Source organism: Emys orbicularis, chromosome 1 (genome assembly GCF_028017835.1).
Source record: "Emys orbicularis isolate rEmyOrb1 chromosome 1, rEmyOrb1.hap1, whole genome shotgun sequence".
NCBI lineage: Eukaryota > Metazoa > Chordata > Testudines > Emydidae > Emys > Emys orbicularis.
The window spans coordinates 119,463,487-119,479,930 of record NC_088683.1 but is presented as its reverse complement, the minus strand read 5'-3'; the positions used below and the strand labels follow the sequence as shown (position 1 = coordinate 119,479,930).

The window sequence follows — 16,444 nt, the reverse complement described above, 5'->3', positions numbered from 1 at the left end:
CAATAAAGTTTGAGGAAAGAGACTGATCTTTGAACCTGTTGATAATGCTAGTGGGTTTTCTGAGAGCTTTGTCATTTTGCATTTATACTTTTTTTCCCCCCCTTTATGCGTGCTGCACCAAACTTGGCTACTCCTTTTAGGACACATCATAGAAAAATATAATTAAAATAGAAATTCATACTGTGTTTCCTTTCTAAAGCTCTCGCTGGCCCATACAGCAGTGCTGCAAAATTTCAGCATTCAGAAACGAATCGAGGAAATACTGTAAAGAGATGGAGTTTGACAACGACCACTGTATTAAGATGAATGATGGGAACAAAATTCCTGCAGTGGGATTTGGTACCTATTCCCCTGATGCAGTAAGTAAATCTTTCGTGGATTTCTTTGTCCTTAACCTGTTGATTAACATTGCTGGGCACTGCTATAACCATTGCCTGTATCAGTCCAGAAAGATCTGCAAGATGAGATCCCTGTATATCTAGTTTATAAAACTATTGACAATGTCTGAAAAGTGCTTTGGGGGGTTGAGTGAAAGATGATGCCTGTATATAAGTGTAAGAATATCATCATTCTGTAAGAAATGGTTTTTGTTTTTTATTATTTGAGTGAATCTCATGCTGATTCATGACTCCTTGACCTAGCTTTGCCAAAACACCTGATCGATAGCAACCCCAACCATTCACACCTTGAACCCCCACATGCATCTGTCAATCCACCTCTGTCCTGACCTCCAGCACCCAGCTAGGCTAGTCCAGAGCCACTATATAACTACCCATGCATCTTTGCCCTGACCTACAGCACTCCCTTTTCCAGTTTTCGGCCCGTATGTCTCTGCCAATGCATTTTGGTCCCAACCTGAGCTAAATGGAAACCAATTTCCTTTAAAGAGAAGTTAGTTATATTTAGCCCTTGTAGTGCTGCTCACTGAATTACACTGAGGGAAGGAAAATGAGTATATTTCCTTTTTTCTCCCTTCTCAACAGTCCTGCTATCTGCTGATCCCAGTGTGGAGGGGGCTGGTCTAGTGGTCAGAGCAGGGGACTTGGAGTCAGAAGATCTGATTCTGCCTCTGAGTCACTTATGTAACCTTTGGGCATCTTACTTGCCTCTTTGTGTTTCCCCAGTTTTGTAAAATTCTGATAATACCTGAATTACCTCACTGGGTTTAGCTCATAAGGATAAAATTTTCAAAAGCACATAAAAGACTTAGAAGCCTATGTCTCACTGAAAGGCACTTGGAAATGGCACTGCTTTTGAAGATTTTACTCTAAGAGTTTGTAAAATTGCACTGGGATTCTCAGATGGAAGGTGCTAAAATGTGCAATTTATTACATTTTTTAAAGTCTTTACTTATTTTTCGCTCCTTATTCCTATCCATGACTTGGGGAGAATTAAGCCTGACTAAATACTGTGGTTAAAAAAAAAAAAAAAAAAAAGTAAGGGCCCCTCTGAAGAGGACAGCTGCATGTGGATCTTTTTCCTTCTACCTGGTACGTATAAGCCTTGTGGCACCATTACATGTATATTGTCATAGGAATAAAGGTGAAGCATAGACATTTTCTGTAGAGCTCAGTGACTCAGCTCTTTCCAGTGAGTCCTTCTAATCTTCTAATCAGCAGGACTGATATGATCTCTCTCCTCTTCCTCCTTCTCCTCCTCCTCCCAGAAAAGACCATCTCCTAAAATATGACTTTCCTACACACTACAATCTGTGTCAACTGCAGCTGTTCACTCAGGCCTGTTTCTCAGTTATACTAAGGCTAGGTCTACACTACAGCGGGGGTCCGACCTAAGATACGCAACTTCAGCTACGTGAATACCGTAGCTGAAGTTGCGTATTTTAGGTCGGCTTACCTAGCGGTGAGGACGCGGGAAAGTCGACCGCTGCCGCGCTGCCGCCGACTCCGCTGCCGCCTCCTGCCGAGGTGGATTTCCGGAGTCGACGGCAGAGCGATCAGGGATCGATTTTACCGCGTCTTCACTAGACGCGGTAAGCCGATCCCCGATAAACCGATTGCTACCCGCCGGATCGGCGGGTAGTGAAGACAAAGCCTAAGACTCCTTAGGACCTCCACGCTAAAGTGGGTGTAATTTAAGGCCCCATCACACTGCCAGCAGAGGTGATGCATGCGATTTGAAAACCGTCGCCTGCTTCCTGCCAGAAGCTGGCAGATTGGAAGCTGGTGGGAGCCGCCTGGCCAGCTCAAGCCCTTGGCTCTCCGCAGTGTCTGGCTGCCCGGCAGCCCTCCCTGCCCTTCTCTCTGATCCGGGACACCTATGCATAGCCAGGGGCTCCCCAGGCAGGGAGGGTGGCACAGGTCCGAGCTGCTCTCCCAAAGGAGCCCGGCTGCCATGAGATACTCTTCAGGGTGCTCGCTCACTGCTGCCCTGGTGCTCCTGGCTCTGCTGCTTTTCCTCAGCCCAGAGGTGACATGTGGGTCGATCAGATGCAACCCCTCCCCCAAAAAACTTTAAATTGTGCCCACCCATCATCAAGAGTTATGCATCATCTCTGACTGCCAGAGTGATGTAAAGGGTGTGACGTTGCACTCCATATGTTTTATGGAAATATGCTTATGAGTGTGAATATGATGTAACTGGAATATGCTTTATGCAAAAGGTCTCTTGTAAGGTATCATAACAAAGGTTATAACCTACTGAATATATTCCTCCTATTTGTATGCATGTAGCATTCCTGCATCTGAAGCTAGAAATATGAAGTATAACTCTGAGGTCCTATTGTAATTACGCAAAGTGTGGGCCATTAATGGTGGTTTAGAATCTTCATGGCTCCCATTGACCAGAAAAAATCAGTTGTAAATGGCCTTAGTTACTTGAAAGCCTTCCTGTGTACATGTGGGCCAGCCCATGGGGAATGGAGACTGGGGGGTCTTACAGTGACATGTGACCGTGTCACCTGATAATGAAATCCATCTCAAATCTGATACTTTTCTATTTAGAAGGAGGGGTGGGGACCCAGAGAGACAAAATATTCCCACCTTGTGCCAAAGCTAGAAAAGGAGGTTGAGCAGGACAAAGGGGGGCCAGTCATGACAAAACCCCTGATTACCACCTAAGATGTCTGCTGGAACTAACAAGGACTCTATCAGGGGAAAGGATTGGGCCCAGACTAGGAAAGAGTCTAGTCTGTGAAAGAAGCTTATTGGAACATCTCTGAGGGTGAAATATTACCTGTAATCAGTTTCTTAATGTATTAGGCTTAGACTTTATTTTGCTTGGTGACTTACTTTGTTCTGTCTGTTATTACTTGAAACCACTTAAATCCTACTCTTTATACTTACTAAAATCACTTTTGTTTATTAATAACCCCAGAGTAAGTGATTAATACCTGGGGGACCAAACAGCTGTGCATATCTCTCTATCAGTGATATAGAGGGCGAACAATTTACAAACGTACCCTACATAAGCTTTATACAGAGTAAAACGGATTTATTTGGGGTTTGGATCCAATTGGGAGCTGGGTGTCTGGGTGCTGGAGACAGGTAACCTGCTGAGCTGTTTTTAGATAAAGTCTGCAGCTTTGGGGGTGTGACCCAGACCCTGGGTCTATGTTGCAGCAGGCTAGAGTGTCAGGCTCAACAAGGCAGGGTTCTGGAGTCCAAAGCTGGCAGGGAAAACGGGCTGAGAGGTAACTTCAACATGTCAGGTGACAGTCCCAAGGGGATCTCTGTGACCAAACCTGTCACAAAGGGGCCTTAGTGTAATGAGAATCAGGCCCACTTGTATTTATAAGGCCTGATTCTCCTTTCATACTAGGTTTTACACCACTGTAACTTCACTGATTTCAATGAGAGCAGATTTAGGCCCACAGGCTAGATTTTCTTTGATACTGGGAGAGAAATTGTTCAACAAATCCCTAGCTGAAGCTTGAAAATTAAATTTAAAAAAAGGCAAATGGGAAATCAGAAACCAATTTAGGAACTAGGTTTCTTTGCCCTTCTCTAGTATCCCCAAGAAGTTCGTTTGCCCCTCCCTTAGGTCTTGCTTATCTTTTTATTTATTTATTTATTTTGTCTTTATCACACCTGATTTCTCTGCTAGGAAGCATGGCTGTTGTCAGATTTTTTTAAAATCATTAATCTCAACAGAGTCAATATGGACCTAGCTGGAAGAAAGCTGAGTCATTATCAAGAACAAACAGGGGTTCATAAAATCATAGTTCTCACCAAACAGTTCTAATAGCTGCCTTTGTTACAAATACTCATGAAAGGAATGTGGTCCTGCCAAACCAAGAGTTCAAAACCATAAATCAGTTTGGGCAAAATCATAAATTTGACTTACAAATCATGAGATTTTATTTTTAAATAAACAGGCAATAGCTCAGCCAGACTGGGGGTTCTAATCCATAGTGAATGTTGATATTTGATTCTTACAGATCCTGCTCTTGGGGTCCTGTACTAGTTGTCCTTTGAATCTTGTAAAAAGGAAAGCTGAAATAATGGGCCTGATTCTCTGTTGCCCTGAATTTTAAGGCGTCATTTACTCCTGTGCACAGTGAGAGCAAAAAATACCTGCTATATCTGAATAGTAGCTTTTTACACCTACGTTCCATTTACTTTGCTGTGGTGTAAATGATAACATAAGATGCAGGGCAACAAAGGATCGGGGCCAGAATCCTGGAATTTCCTTTAAGGTAAATTCAAAATTCTAAATGTGCTACTCTACTTTGAAGTCTTTCTGATGGTGATCAAAGCTCTAGGTGACTGACATACCATATCCCTAATCCCGAGAGATTGACACTATACCTTCTTAACCGGTAGGTTCAAAAAAGTAAATGTGAGGAGGCTACAAAGGTGGCTATTGAAGTTGGCTTCCGCCATATTGATGGAGCCTTTGTATATGGGACTGAGGAGGAGGTTGGGCGAGCCATTCACGAGAAGATTGCAGATGGAACAGTCAAAAGAGAGGACATATTTTACACAGGAAAGGTAAGTGGGTTTTGTTTTAACACAAGTATTTTTACCCTACTGCTTCCTGTGCTAATTTTTTCTAATTTATAAAGAATGGTGTAACCTACTCAAGGCCAGCATTGAAAGGATTCCCTTTAGGGGAGTATTATTCACAGATGTGGGAAATTGCTTTCTATACAAAGTTACAGGTTTGAGCACCAGGCTCATCTCTACATGTGTGAAAGTGAAGCTAAAACGGCCTCTTCATGCCCCTTAAAGTACAGATCACCAGACAGAACATTTTTTTATTTAGCCACAATGAGCCATTCTAAGCTTCCTGTGCACAATGGTGACTCTGCTTGAAAGTGTAGATTTCTTTTGAAAAGTGATTGTGTAAAAATGGCACCTTCTTATTCAACCAACTTGTTCCCTGTGTGCATTCACAGTCCTATCTGTGTTTTCAGTGGAAGAAAAAATAAGCTGTCACTCCTTTCAGCTCTATAGAAACAATATGGCTAAGGGAGAGTCAGGTGGATTTTATTCCTCCTCGGGTCTCATGAACAAAATTGTTTACTAATTTCCAATCAATTACACTTCCACAAATGAATTAAAAGCAAGGGATTATCACTGAGAGCAAGATTTTTAGACATTGGGGTTGCAAAGGTGTCACTGAGAGTATAATTTGTTCTCCAGCATCTTTATTTCTGGAGGTGATGGACAAGAAGCAAAGAACCCAGCTTGATCCAGATTGAGTTTGTGGAGCTGTCAGTTGGAAAAGCATCCTTTTACTTGTAAATGGGGCACATTTGTATTGAATCACTGAGAGTCAATATTTAACACCAAAATCTCATTTTTACAGAGTCACTTTTCAGAGCAGAACCACATAGTAAATGGAGAACCGATGGCAAGAAAAGGAGAAAGGGGTTCTTGGGGTGGGATTCTTTCCACATTAGAACTGACATCTTGTTAGAAATGGCATTTGTATGAACTCCCATCTCCTGGTTCCCAGAGACAGACCAGAATTGTGTACAGAACTCAGTCACATACCAAGGGATATCTTCCATTCCATTCTTCTAAGGGCCATCTAATTAAGTCAGACAATAGAGTGACTCCTAATAACCAAGGAAAACAAATTTAGCCAGAAAGATTTTAACCCTGAGAGTGGCCTCACATAGGGTTCCTGTACTGAGCAAGTGCATTTCTCACATCCTGGCTGTATTTCAGGCCCTAACCCTGCTTCTTCAGGAAACATTCACTTCTCACTCTCATGTGCAGCTTTGCACACAACCACCTCACAACACAACCTTTCTGCCAAAAAAGTTAAGCCAGTAGAATGTCATGAATAAGACAATTTAGAAAAGTGTTTTTTACAGAAAGAAGAGACAAGAGAGGACTTTTTCAGAAAGAACAGTTGTTTTTGAATCATTACAGCTTGGGAGTACCTTTCACCGTCCTGAACTTGTCCGAAACTGCCTGGAACAATCGCTGAAGAAACTTAAGTTTGACTATCTTGATCTCTTCATTATCCATATCCCTGTGTCTCTAAAGGTAAACATTTATTTAAAAAATATACACAGGAAAACAAATGTTTGGTAGTATATCCATGGGCCAGAGCAGAGCTGTTTTAAAAAAAAGACCCGTAGTCCATCTAGTCGTATGTCCAGCCTACAAAAGTAGCCTATGATGGGTGCTCGAGGGGAAGGCAAAAGACAAAAGAAAAACTAATGCATGAGGCACACTCTATAATGCAAAAATTTTTGGGGGGGGAACTCATATTGTGTCTCATTCACAGTCGATATATAGTAATCATGTAGGTTAACAGTCTTATGCTTTTAATCCTTGCTATTAAAACATCATATGCTACCTGGGTTCACTCTATGCCACTAAATATATATATCTTAGTGCACTGGCAAATTTACAAACTGTCTGGAAAACTCTTTACATTCAAATAAACACTTAATGATCAAAAGCTAACTAGTTACTCTGGAAATGCACCAGTAATCTATAAAACTAATCTGAGGTTACTGTGATTTCTTATGGAGGGGTTATAGTTAATCAACTATAACCTCTTTAGTTCATTAAGTGAAGCTTCTTTCTCTTTGTCAATGAAGATGTCATTTTGTGTGACACCATATCATGATTTATCTGTACTATCTCTAAGCCCTAATTGCTTTCCACATGCATGCTTTGTTTTCATGGCGTATAAACACGATTTCTTATGAAAATAGTGTTTCGCTGAGCTAATTAATTTTCCAGTATTAACATTTATTGTCTTATTTACTCAAAATTATTTCTAGGCATCTAGGGTGACATTTACTCATGGAACACAAGGTATGCTATATATTTCAGTCATGTATAGGCCTTTTACTCAAAAGTGATGTGTAGCTAAATTCTCTAGCTCAGTTTGACAATTTACAGTGGCTGCTCTGCCTCTAGAGAAGTAGAAAATTCAGTTCAGTTCAAGGTAGTTTTAATTCAGATGATATCAGTTTTGTTCTGGTGCTGCTGGAGTCTTCCATTAGGGACTTAAAAGAAAGGGAATTGATAAGATAACTCTTAGGTGTTACTGGTAGGAAAATTCTTGGTGACTGGGCAATGATCCAGCTCTCAGTCTCTCATCCAAATGTTTTTAGCTTGTGGTAATCCAAATGGTTTAGATAAAACCATTCTATTATTTTTACCAGCTTTAGTGTTCGACACTTTCCCTCCTTCCCCACTCCTCCTGGTTACAACTCCTTCCTTGACCACAAAATAGTTAAAATCCACTTGTGTAAAAAACATCACGACCAAGGGGGATTTTCCTTTTGTTTTTAAGCCTGGGCCAGATTTATCACCAATGGATGAAAATGGAAAACTCATTTTCGATATTGTAGATCTGCGTCAAACTTGGGAGGTGAGTGACATGAATAACACAGTGTTAATTAAGAGCCCATCCAGTTTCCTTAGGCAGCCAGCTGACTGTTATCCAGAAAGTGTTCAGAGTTCTAGCTGTTTTTTAGTCATGTGACCTTTTTAGAGAGCTAGGGAGAATGTAATTGTTATGTATGTGGGAGGCTGGGATTGTGAGTAAGATATGTTCTTGAACTGCCTATTGATAAAGTGCAGATTCACACCAGCAAGTAACTATAAACAAATGGCACCTTCACACTTAACAGATCTGACCCTTGTGTGTATTGAGCATCATTGCTGCCAGCTTTAGTGACCAAAATAAGTTTAAGCTGCTTTTTGCTCCAGTTAGCCCAGCAGCACCAACCAGCGATGCTCCTTCTTGTGAATCATCAACAGATTTTCTTACTAAAATCAAATCAGTGACACCTGTGTTAAGAAAATGATGTTGCTCAAGTGTCACTGAGGGTATAATCTGAAGACGTTGGGGCTGCAGAGGTGTAATTGAACTGTTCTTATTAGTGATGATGCGCAAGTTGGAAAGAGTCCAGCTCAATTGTCAGACTTCAGCCAGGTCTGCATACAGTTTTCATCCCACTTTAACTATTTCATTTAGGGGTGTGATTTTTTTTTTAAACAAAATAGTTGAATTGGTGCAACCCCTAGAGTGAAGGCAGTTTTACCAGTACAGTGGTACCTTGCACTGGGGTATTTTATTCCCCTAAATTTATGGGAATAAACTATACCACTATAGGCTCCTTTATAGCAGCATGACTGTACCCACTGTGATAAATTATATCTTTCTGACACTCCCCTGGGGCAAGAAGGGGCATCTCTCTTGTCTCAAATATCCTTTTCTGGACAATTACATTACTATAGATCTGGCTCAAAGTGCGGCGTATGGCCCTCTGCCTGCACCTGATAGACAGCCTGTTCCCTTCTAGGGGTATAAAATAGTCCAAATGAAGAAAAGGGCACAGTAATTCTGCAGCCCTCAAAAAAGGCCGGGTCCCTGCAGTCTCACACAGAGTGAGGATTTGCAGTCCCTTGGCAGGAGATCTGGACTTCTTGTCCCCTATGTGCCCAAGCAACCAAGGCAAAGTCCCAGGGCTCGAAAAAGAGAAGTATAGAAAAGCCAGTCCCTCTACTTCCTCAGAGGGCCCAGGAGGCCAGTGCGCTCAAGCAATTTCCACAGGAAACAACCCCTGTCCTCTGGGGAGCTCTAGCTCTGCTAACGCCAGAGTCCCGCCCAGACTGAGCCAGTATCCTCCCTTTTAAACACTTGCCATTCGCCAGGCTTGACAAGCCTCATAGGTGTGGTGGATTGTGCCCAGAGAAGCTCTTTAACCCTTTCTGACTGCTGTGGGAGCTGCCCCATCATACTAGGAGAGGTCTACTACATCCGTGTCAGACTGATATAGTTAAAGCAGCACAATAACTGTGCGTAGACCAGACCTTCAATGAGTGTTCAGGGCAGCTAGTTAAGTGAAATATATTTTCAATTGTAAACGGAGCAGATTTGAGGGGGAAATCACTGAGACTCAACAAACATGAAACCTCACATGCCATTTTTACAGAATCATTTTGTAGAGCAGAATCGCACTTTGAGATGCTTTGGCCTTCCCTGGTCTTAGGGCAGGGATATTGTCAGGGACAGAATTGTAGTCTGGGCTTTACATGTGGTGATTTCCACAGAGGAGGGATGAAATATTCTGCCCTAGAGTCAGCCAAGATGAGGACTCCATCAGATCCCTAATTCTTTAGCTAATGCTCTTTGAGTAGCTTGGCGTTGCAACTTATTAGTGGGCCAGCCTGTCAACACTGAAGAACTAGGTTCAAAGTCTGTCCACGCTTACCCACATTACAAAGTCCACCACTCAGTTTAATACCATTGGTGCTTCTATATCAAGAGAGGCTAGAAATGAAATACAAAGGGACATCAGGTCAGAATCAAGGTGCATTGGTAGAGTTTTGGGGGTTCTAATTATCCATTTATCCCTGGTTCTAATTGGTGCTATAGGTTCCTCATTTTCATGAGTACTAACTTAACTACCTCATTTAAAAAGAAAAAGCTAAAACTTCTCCTGTGATATGTGCTTTCCCTTCAGTGGACTCTAGCAAGCTTTTTCTATTAAATGTAAAAAGTAAACCGAATTTACAATATCTGTTTTCATAGCACTGCCTGTGATCTGAGATTCTGCAGTCATTTCCTGGTGTATCTCAGACACCACAGTATGACTACTATCAGTAAATACAGACATTCTAATGGTGACCACTGCATTTGTCCATCTCCTTCAGTGTTTCTTGTGTTTCCCCCTTAATTTTCATTCTGAATTTTTTTTGTGCTATAAAGCTCTTAAACTGGTGTTCATAGTCCCATACTTATGTGGTACCCTTATTTCTGTATTGTTCATGAGCAGTGATTGGGTATTGTTATGTCTTTGAGTTCTTTATGTATGAAGGATAAATTAGAGAGGAAGCTACAGAGAGAGGCGGTGGCCAGATTGTCTACTTTCTACTGGGGGGAAAAGATTACTTTATTTCACAATGGATTGGACAGAGATCTGATGCCTAAGTGAACAGTTGGAAAATGTCTCTAAATCAGAGTTTCGTTCTAGAATAAATCAAACTTCCCCTACTGTACGTGTAGTAATATTTTGGTGGAATAATTTTATATTGAGTGGGCCGAGTTGAGTGTAATTTTTCTAGTCTCTCAGAAATTATACTACCAGTAGTGATAATAGAGCTGTCTGTTGTTGTTTTCCACAGGCCATGGAGGCATGTAAAGATGCAGGCTTGGTGAAGTCCATTGGAGTGTCCAACTTCAACCGCAGACAGCTAGAAATGATCCTGAACAAACCAGGGCTCAAGTACAAACCTGTTCTCAACCAGGTAAAATGCTGACCTTTGGGTAGAGACCTAAAAGTATTGAGTTAGAAGAAATTCAGAACTTGTAGTCAGTGAAGAGTTTCATTTCTGGGGGGAACTATTGCTCCACTTCAAGTAGACACAAGCCACAACAATTAGACCTGATATTGAACTCCTCAGAATTTGTGGGTGTTGCGACAGCTGACGTTAAAGACAGGGGCCATTAGCAACTATAGATTCAGGTTCTGAAAAAAAAATAGTTCTATGTTGTTTGGAACAAGGGCTTTGTTTGTGCCCATCACTGAAATGATGAAAAACTTATGCATATCAAGAAAGAATGAAGTAGAAAATACCCATAAAGGAAACAGTCTCTGAGAGAGGCAGGAGAAAGATAAGCTCTGTACATCCAGAGATCCTCATTCCGCTGCTATGGGAATAGACTTTCATAGCAGCAGCCCTTCTCTGCTTGGAATGTGAGGATGTTTTGTTACCGGGATGTCCAAACTCATACTCAGAAATGTGGCTTTCAGGCAGTAGGCTCAGAGAGAGATGATTCAGATGGACTATGTTGTTTTCTTATCCATTTTCCTACCCTTCACATAGATACCCAGATATATTCCATACATACTGAATAAAGAGAGAGAATTGAGTTATATATGATAAGCAAAATAACCCAGGATATGCACAGCATCCCATAGTCAGGTTTTGAAAGTAATTTTGCCTCTTAACTAATTTTTTTTCAAACTTAGCATAGAACAAGTTCTGTATGGAGGATACTATATAGGTAGGAGGTAATTTTAAAGTTTTAAATCTGAACTGTTTTAAATTTCATTAAAAATAATTTGTGAGTTGAGACCAAGCATGAGAAATTTGGACCAAGAGACTACTTTAGGGGAAGTTATCAGCCACTGAAAATAAGGGCTTAGAATGAGAGTGCCATCTCGTCCATAACTGGTCCCAGTACAGACCCATAGAACATCCACTAGTAACAAACTCAGTCTCTCTCTCTCTCTCTCCAACTAATGGTCATTGCTTTAATGGCAGTGTTAGTCCAGGCAATGATCCATATCCTAGCTATGTAACAATACACGATGGGCCAAAATTAGTATCAAAACTGAGGTTTCAGTGGGACTAGACACATGAGTAAGGCAAGCAGGACTTGGTTCTGACTATAAATCCTTATTAAGCCTATCCTCCCACAACATGTCTTGGCTTCTGTCCTTTACTAGATAAACTGTTGCTTGGGATTTATCAGCTAAACTGCACCCCAGGGTCACTTGCACTTCCAGGCTGTATTTTAATTGAAGGATATTTGATATTTTAGTATACTGTGTCCCGTTGACATAATGTCTGATGTTTCTTTTGTCTGACTGCTGCTGTTCATATGATCTGAAATCTCAATTTTGGGTTGCGGGTTGATTCTGCAGGTTGAATGTCACCCTTACCTCAACCAAAGCAAACTGCTGGCCTTCTGCAAATCCAAGGATATCCTCCTTGAAGCCTATTGTGCTCTAGGCTCACAGAGAGACAAGATGTGGTAAGGAAAGAAACTGGACTGTGCTCCCATGTTTAGAACCTCAATAATGGGTTAAAGGGTACTTTCCCCTCCTTCCATCTTCAAAGTATCTGATATTTATAAAGTTATACAATACAAATGAGAGCTGGAAAAGACCTACTAGTTTATTTTCAGATTGCACAGGCATTGTCCTCACTAGGCTGCGATGACTACATTCCTGATCCCAGAAATGCTCCCTGTTTCACTGTTTCCTTTGTAGGATAGACCAAAGCACCCCAGTTCTGCTGGAGGACCCAGTATTGGGTGCAATTGCCAAAAAATACCACCGAAGCCCCGCTCTAGTAGCCCTGCGCTACCAGCTGCAGCGTGGTATCGTGGTCCTCTTTAAGAGCTTCACCAGAAAGCGTATTGAAGAAAACTTCCAGGTAAAACAGGAGTGCAGAGAGAAGATGGTGAGGGAGACACCTCCCTATGTACAGATTTAGATGGGACACCATGGAGGGTTGAGAACTTTTGTGCCCTTGTACAATATGGCACTGCAGGATCCTGCCTGAGAACTATCAGACATTGTGTAGCGCAGTTCTCAGGCAGGTTCTCTATTCTTAGAGAAGGCTTTTGCCACTTTAATATTTGAACTGTGTAACTTGGCACCCACTAGAGAACAAGTAATAATATGGGGAGAAAAAACCCTGGAGTCCTCCTTGTGTCTCCAAAAGGAAACATTTTGAGGGAGCAATTGATTTATGGAGCCCTTTCCCAAAATGACTAATGCTACTCTTGATATCAGATGGGAATATAGGCCCCTCTGAGCATTGGAAAGACAAATGATCTTCCAGTAGGAGTGTGCCCCTTTCCTGCCCTCAGCCTCTTGCTTAGACCATGGGTCCTCTCCAAACTCTGATCTGTCCTCCCCTGCCCATTTTAGTCCAGAATCTTAAACATCCCAGGTAAATCAGGGTATAGCATCCCTAGGTCTATTTTCCATACCCAAGGAACAAACCTTACAATATCAGTCTGACAGATTTATTCTAGATTAAGGGAAAAACAAACCAAGAAAGAACATCTGTGTAAGAGAGCACAGTGTGTAACTCCTCTGTAAGCAGCCATTTATATCTCAAAATGGCAGCTGCCTCTACAGACAGCAGATTGCTAAAAGTACAAAGGTGAAATACACAGAAAATAAAATCACAACAGTTACATAGCTAGATAACCTTCACCTCTGAAATATATAAAATACAGTGGAAATAGCAGGCCCAGATTAATATACCTATTTCATTTCTTTTCACTTAACATGGGCCTTGGGCTTCTGTAAATGCACATACATCCCACTATTAGAAGGGCTATGCCCGGCAGGAATAACCAATGTTTGATCCTGTCTTCTGTGTCAGGTTTTTGACTTCCAGCTCTCTGAGGAGGACATGAAAACCATTGATGGGCTGAATAAAAACCTTCGCTACCTGAACTTAATACAGTGAGTCACAATACTTTGTATTTTAGTACTCTGTGGAGAGCAGGAGAAAGGCAGCAGTGGTCACCCCACAAAGAAATAAGGTGTTGTGTTATACTGACCCTCGTGATCACAAAGGATGTACTTAGGATCATAGCTATTAGGACTGGAATGGATCATGCAGTTTAAGGCCAGAAGGGACGACCAGATCATTTAGTCTGACCTCCTGTATTTCACAGGCTATCAACACCACCCGCTTGCTGAACCCAACAACCAAAACCAGACTGAAGCATTATAGCCCACAGGAGACCAGGACACAAGGTCGGTGAGGTAATATCTTTTATTGGACCAACTTCTGTTGATAGAGAAACAAGCTTACACAGAGAGCTCTTCTTCATGTCTGGGAAACTTGTCACAACTAAATACAAGGTGGAACAGATTGTTTGGCATAAGTAGTTAACACACATTTCAAGGGGCCATTCAAGGTTACACCCCTTTAACACCCCTCCATTGATAGGGGGAAAAGAAAGGAGGGGAAGGCAGCTGGGTGTGTGTGTGTGTGTGTAAATAGATTGTTGTAATAATCCATAAATCCAGAGTCTCTTTTTCAGTCCGTAATTTTAAGTGACTAGCAAAATTATGAAGTTAAGCTCCCAGGTTCATATTTTGAAAATGTTGTGCAGGTTTCCTTTGAGGATGAGGACTGATAGGTTTGTTAAGTGTTCACCCACAGGTGATAGGGTGTTTTTGTATTATCACTTTCCTGGGGGAGTTCATTTGGGAATTTAGTGATTGTCTGGTTTCACCCATATAGTTCTTATTAGGGCATTTAGTGCACTGGATGAGGTTTACCGCATGTGTAGGATCCATGGATCTTGAAAGGTGTATTGGGGGTGGGAGAGGGTGGATCCCTGTACCAGTGGCAGGATTGCATGTTAATCCGGCAAGATCTGGTGCAACTTTGAGTTTGTGTATCCTGGTCTGTGAGGAGCTTGCTTCTGGTGATGAGATTGGGGAGATTGTTTGAAGGCCAGAAGAGGGGGGTTCAGCTCATCAGAAGCAAGCTCCCTACAGACCAGAGCCTGTCCCTCCGACCTACAGAAGTTGGTTCAATAGAAAATATTACCTCACCCACCTTGTCTCTCTAATATCCTGTGACCGACAAGACTACAACAACAGTGCACACAGGAGACTAGAAAATTATGTGCCACAGGCAGTGAATAAGAGAGACCGAGGTGCACCAATGCCCGAGGCTCCCACAATGACAGGATTTGGCCCATTATCCCAACACATTCCTAGTAGTCGTTTATCTCGTTTAGCCTTGCTCCAGTTGCAAGGCAAAATAACAATTTCCCTTGAATGCCAATGTCATTGTGTCATCATCCTAATGGTTATAAATGTTTCCAATGTTCTGGAAACTCTGGGATCAGTCCAAGGCCCCTCTAGGACATTTGTTGTGTTCTAGTGGCATCAGCATAGGGATCTCCCTGGTGGTGAAGAACCCACAGAGCAAGGTCCTGTGCCATAACCTCCAAGATGTTGGCATAGGGGATTCGCTGAAGGCACTTCTGGGGAGAGAGTGTGGCCAGAGTGCTGCTGTGCTCCAGCAATCCCCAGCTAGCAGAGAGCATCTTAGGAATTAGCCCAAGGATCAGAGAGTTGCAAACTTCTCCTTTTGTGGATACACCCCCTTCTCCCCTACCCCCACCAGCACCACCCCCACCCCCAGCTCTGCACAGTGCCACAGGGTGCAAGGAGTTCAGTTCTCAGCTGCACCCAAACAACCCTGATCTTTGCAGAAGTTTGGGTCTAGATTAAACATTCTTTGATCTGGATGGCCTTTACATCTGCATGGACTAACCCAAAATACACCGACATTTTGGATCCAGATTGGGATCTTAACTTTACAGTTTGGGCCTGTCTGTATTTTAAATACAATTTTTCTGCTTCATAAAAGCCCACTATTATTTGTTCTAGCCTCACTGTTTACTGAGAATAATCCTCTCTTGTAACAGCCTTCTGCCATAGCCAGTCACAGACAGATATGAGACCATTCTGTCATGTTTTCTCCAAGCTTTATTAAATTCCAGGTGAACACAGGTATTAGTTATAATAAACTCTGCTGTAATGTAATGTCCTCTCAGTAGAGACTATACATTAGAGCACTCATGTGCTGAGATAGTACAGTGATGGGCCTAAAGAAAACCCTAAAACAGATAGATAGCATTGCATGTCTGCTCTTCGAGATTCCTGCGGTTTGCACTCAGATGTCCTAGGAATGCAATCACATGGGGATATTTAATAAATGTTTTCTTTTTAGACTTGTGGACCACCCTCAGTTTCCATTTAAAGATGAATAATGGAAAGGATGCTTTCAGTGTTCCTGGTTTTATTTCGCATGTGAGGAATCAGACACACATTTCATCTCCTTGCTCCATTCCAGTGATTAGTCCTAGAGAAGAGCCCTGTTCTGGAAGTCCAGCTAGTGCTGGTGATATCAAGAGATCTACACTGTACATTTAAACAGAAATTCAAAACAACTCAGTCTCTGAATGGAATGGTTCTGGATTGCTAATGGGGAAAAATAAAGGTGTCTGTGTAATGCATTTATTGAGTCTAGTCTCTATTCTTTAATAATTGTTTCTTTTCTTCATTCTCAGAGCCAGCAGACCCAGGCCCCTTAGAAGTGCTCTGTGTGAGGTGCTGTAGGTCCCCAAAGTGTGGTTGGCTGAGCTAGCTTGAAAAATGATAGGGTCTGTCCACTTTGGTGGGCATTGATGTCACTCAGCACCTTGCAGCAGCTTGACTACTCCCTCA

General features: G+C 42.0%; 1 protein-coding gene across 1 annotated transcript; it reads left to right on the top strand.

Moving 5' to 3' along the window:
* The first annotated feature begins 272 nt into the window (after nt 1-272).
* Nucleotides 273-15,987, top strand: LOC135890761 (aldo-keto reductase family 1 member C3-like). Its single transcript, XM_065418181.1, has 9 exons — nt 273-359; nt 4,782-4,949; nt 6,342-6,458; nt 7,726-7,803; nt 10,566-10,688; nt 12,092-12,201; nt 12,440-12,605; nt 13,569-13,651; nt 15,948-15,987. Exons 1-9 carry the CDS (start codon nt 273-275, stop codon nt 15,985-15,987), a joined length of 972 nt encoding a protein of 323 aa, XP_065274253.1.
* Nucleotides 15,988-16,444: the final 457 nt, after the last annotated feature.

Excerpts from the sequence above, each read along its gene's own strand:
- LOC135890761 (XM_065418181.1), top strand. The coding sequence starts at position 273 with ATGGAGTTTGACAACGACCACTGTATTAAGATGAATGATGGGAACAAA. Across the intron at positions 360-4,781 it reads GTACCTATTCCCCTGATGCA|GTTCAAAAAAGTAAATGTGA; the intron begins GTAAGTAAATCT and ends CTTAACCGGTAG. Across the intron at positions 10,689-12,091 it reads ACAAACCTGTTCTCAACCAG|GTTGAATGTCACCCTTACCT; the intron begins GTAAAATGCTGA and ends TTGATTCTGCAG.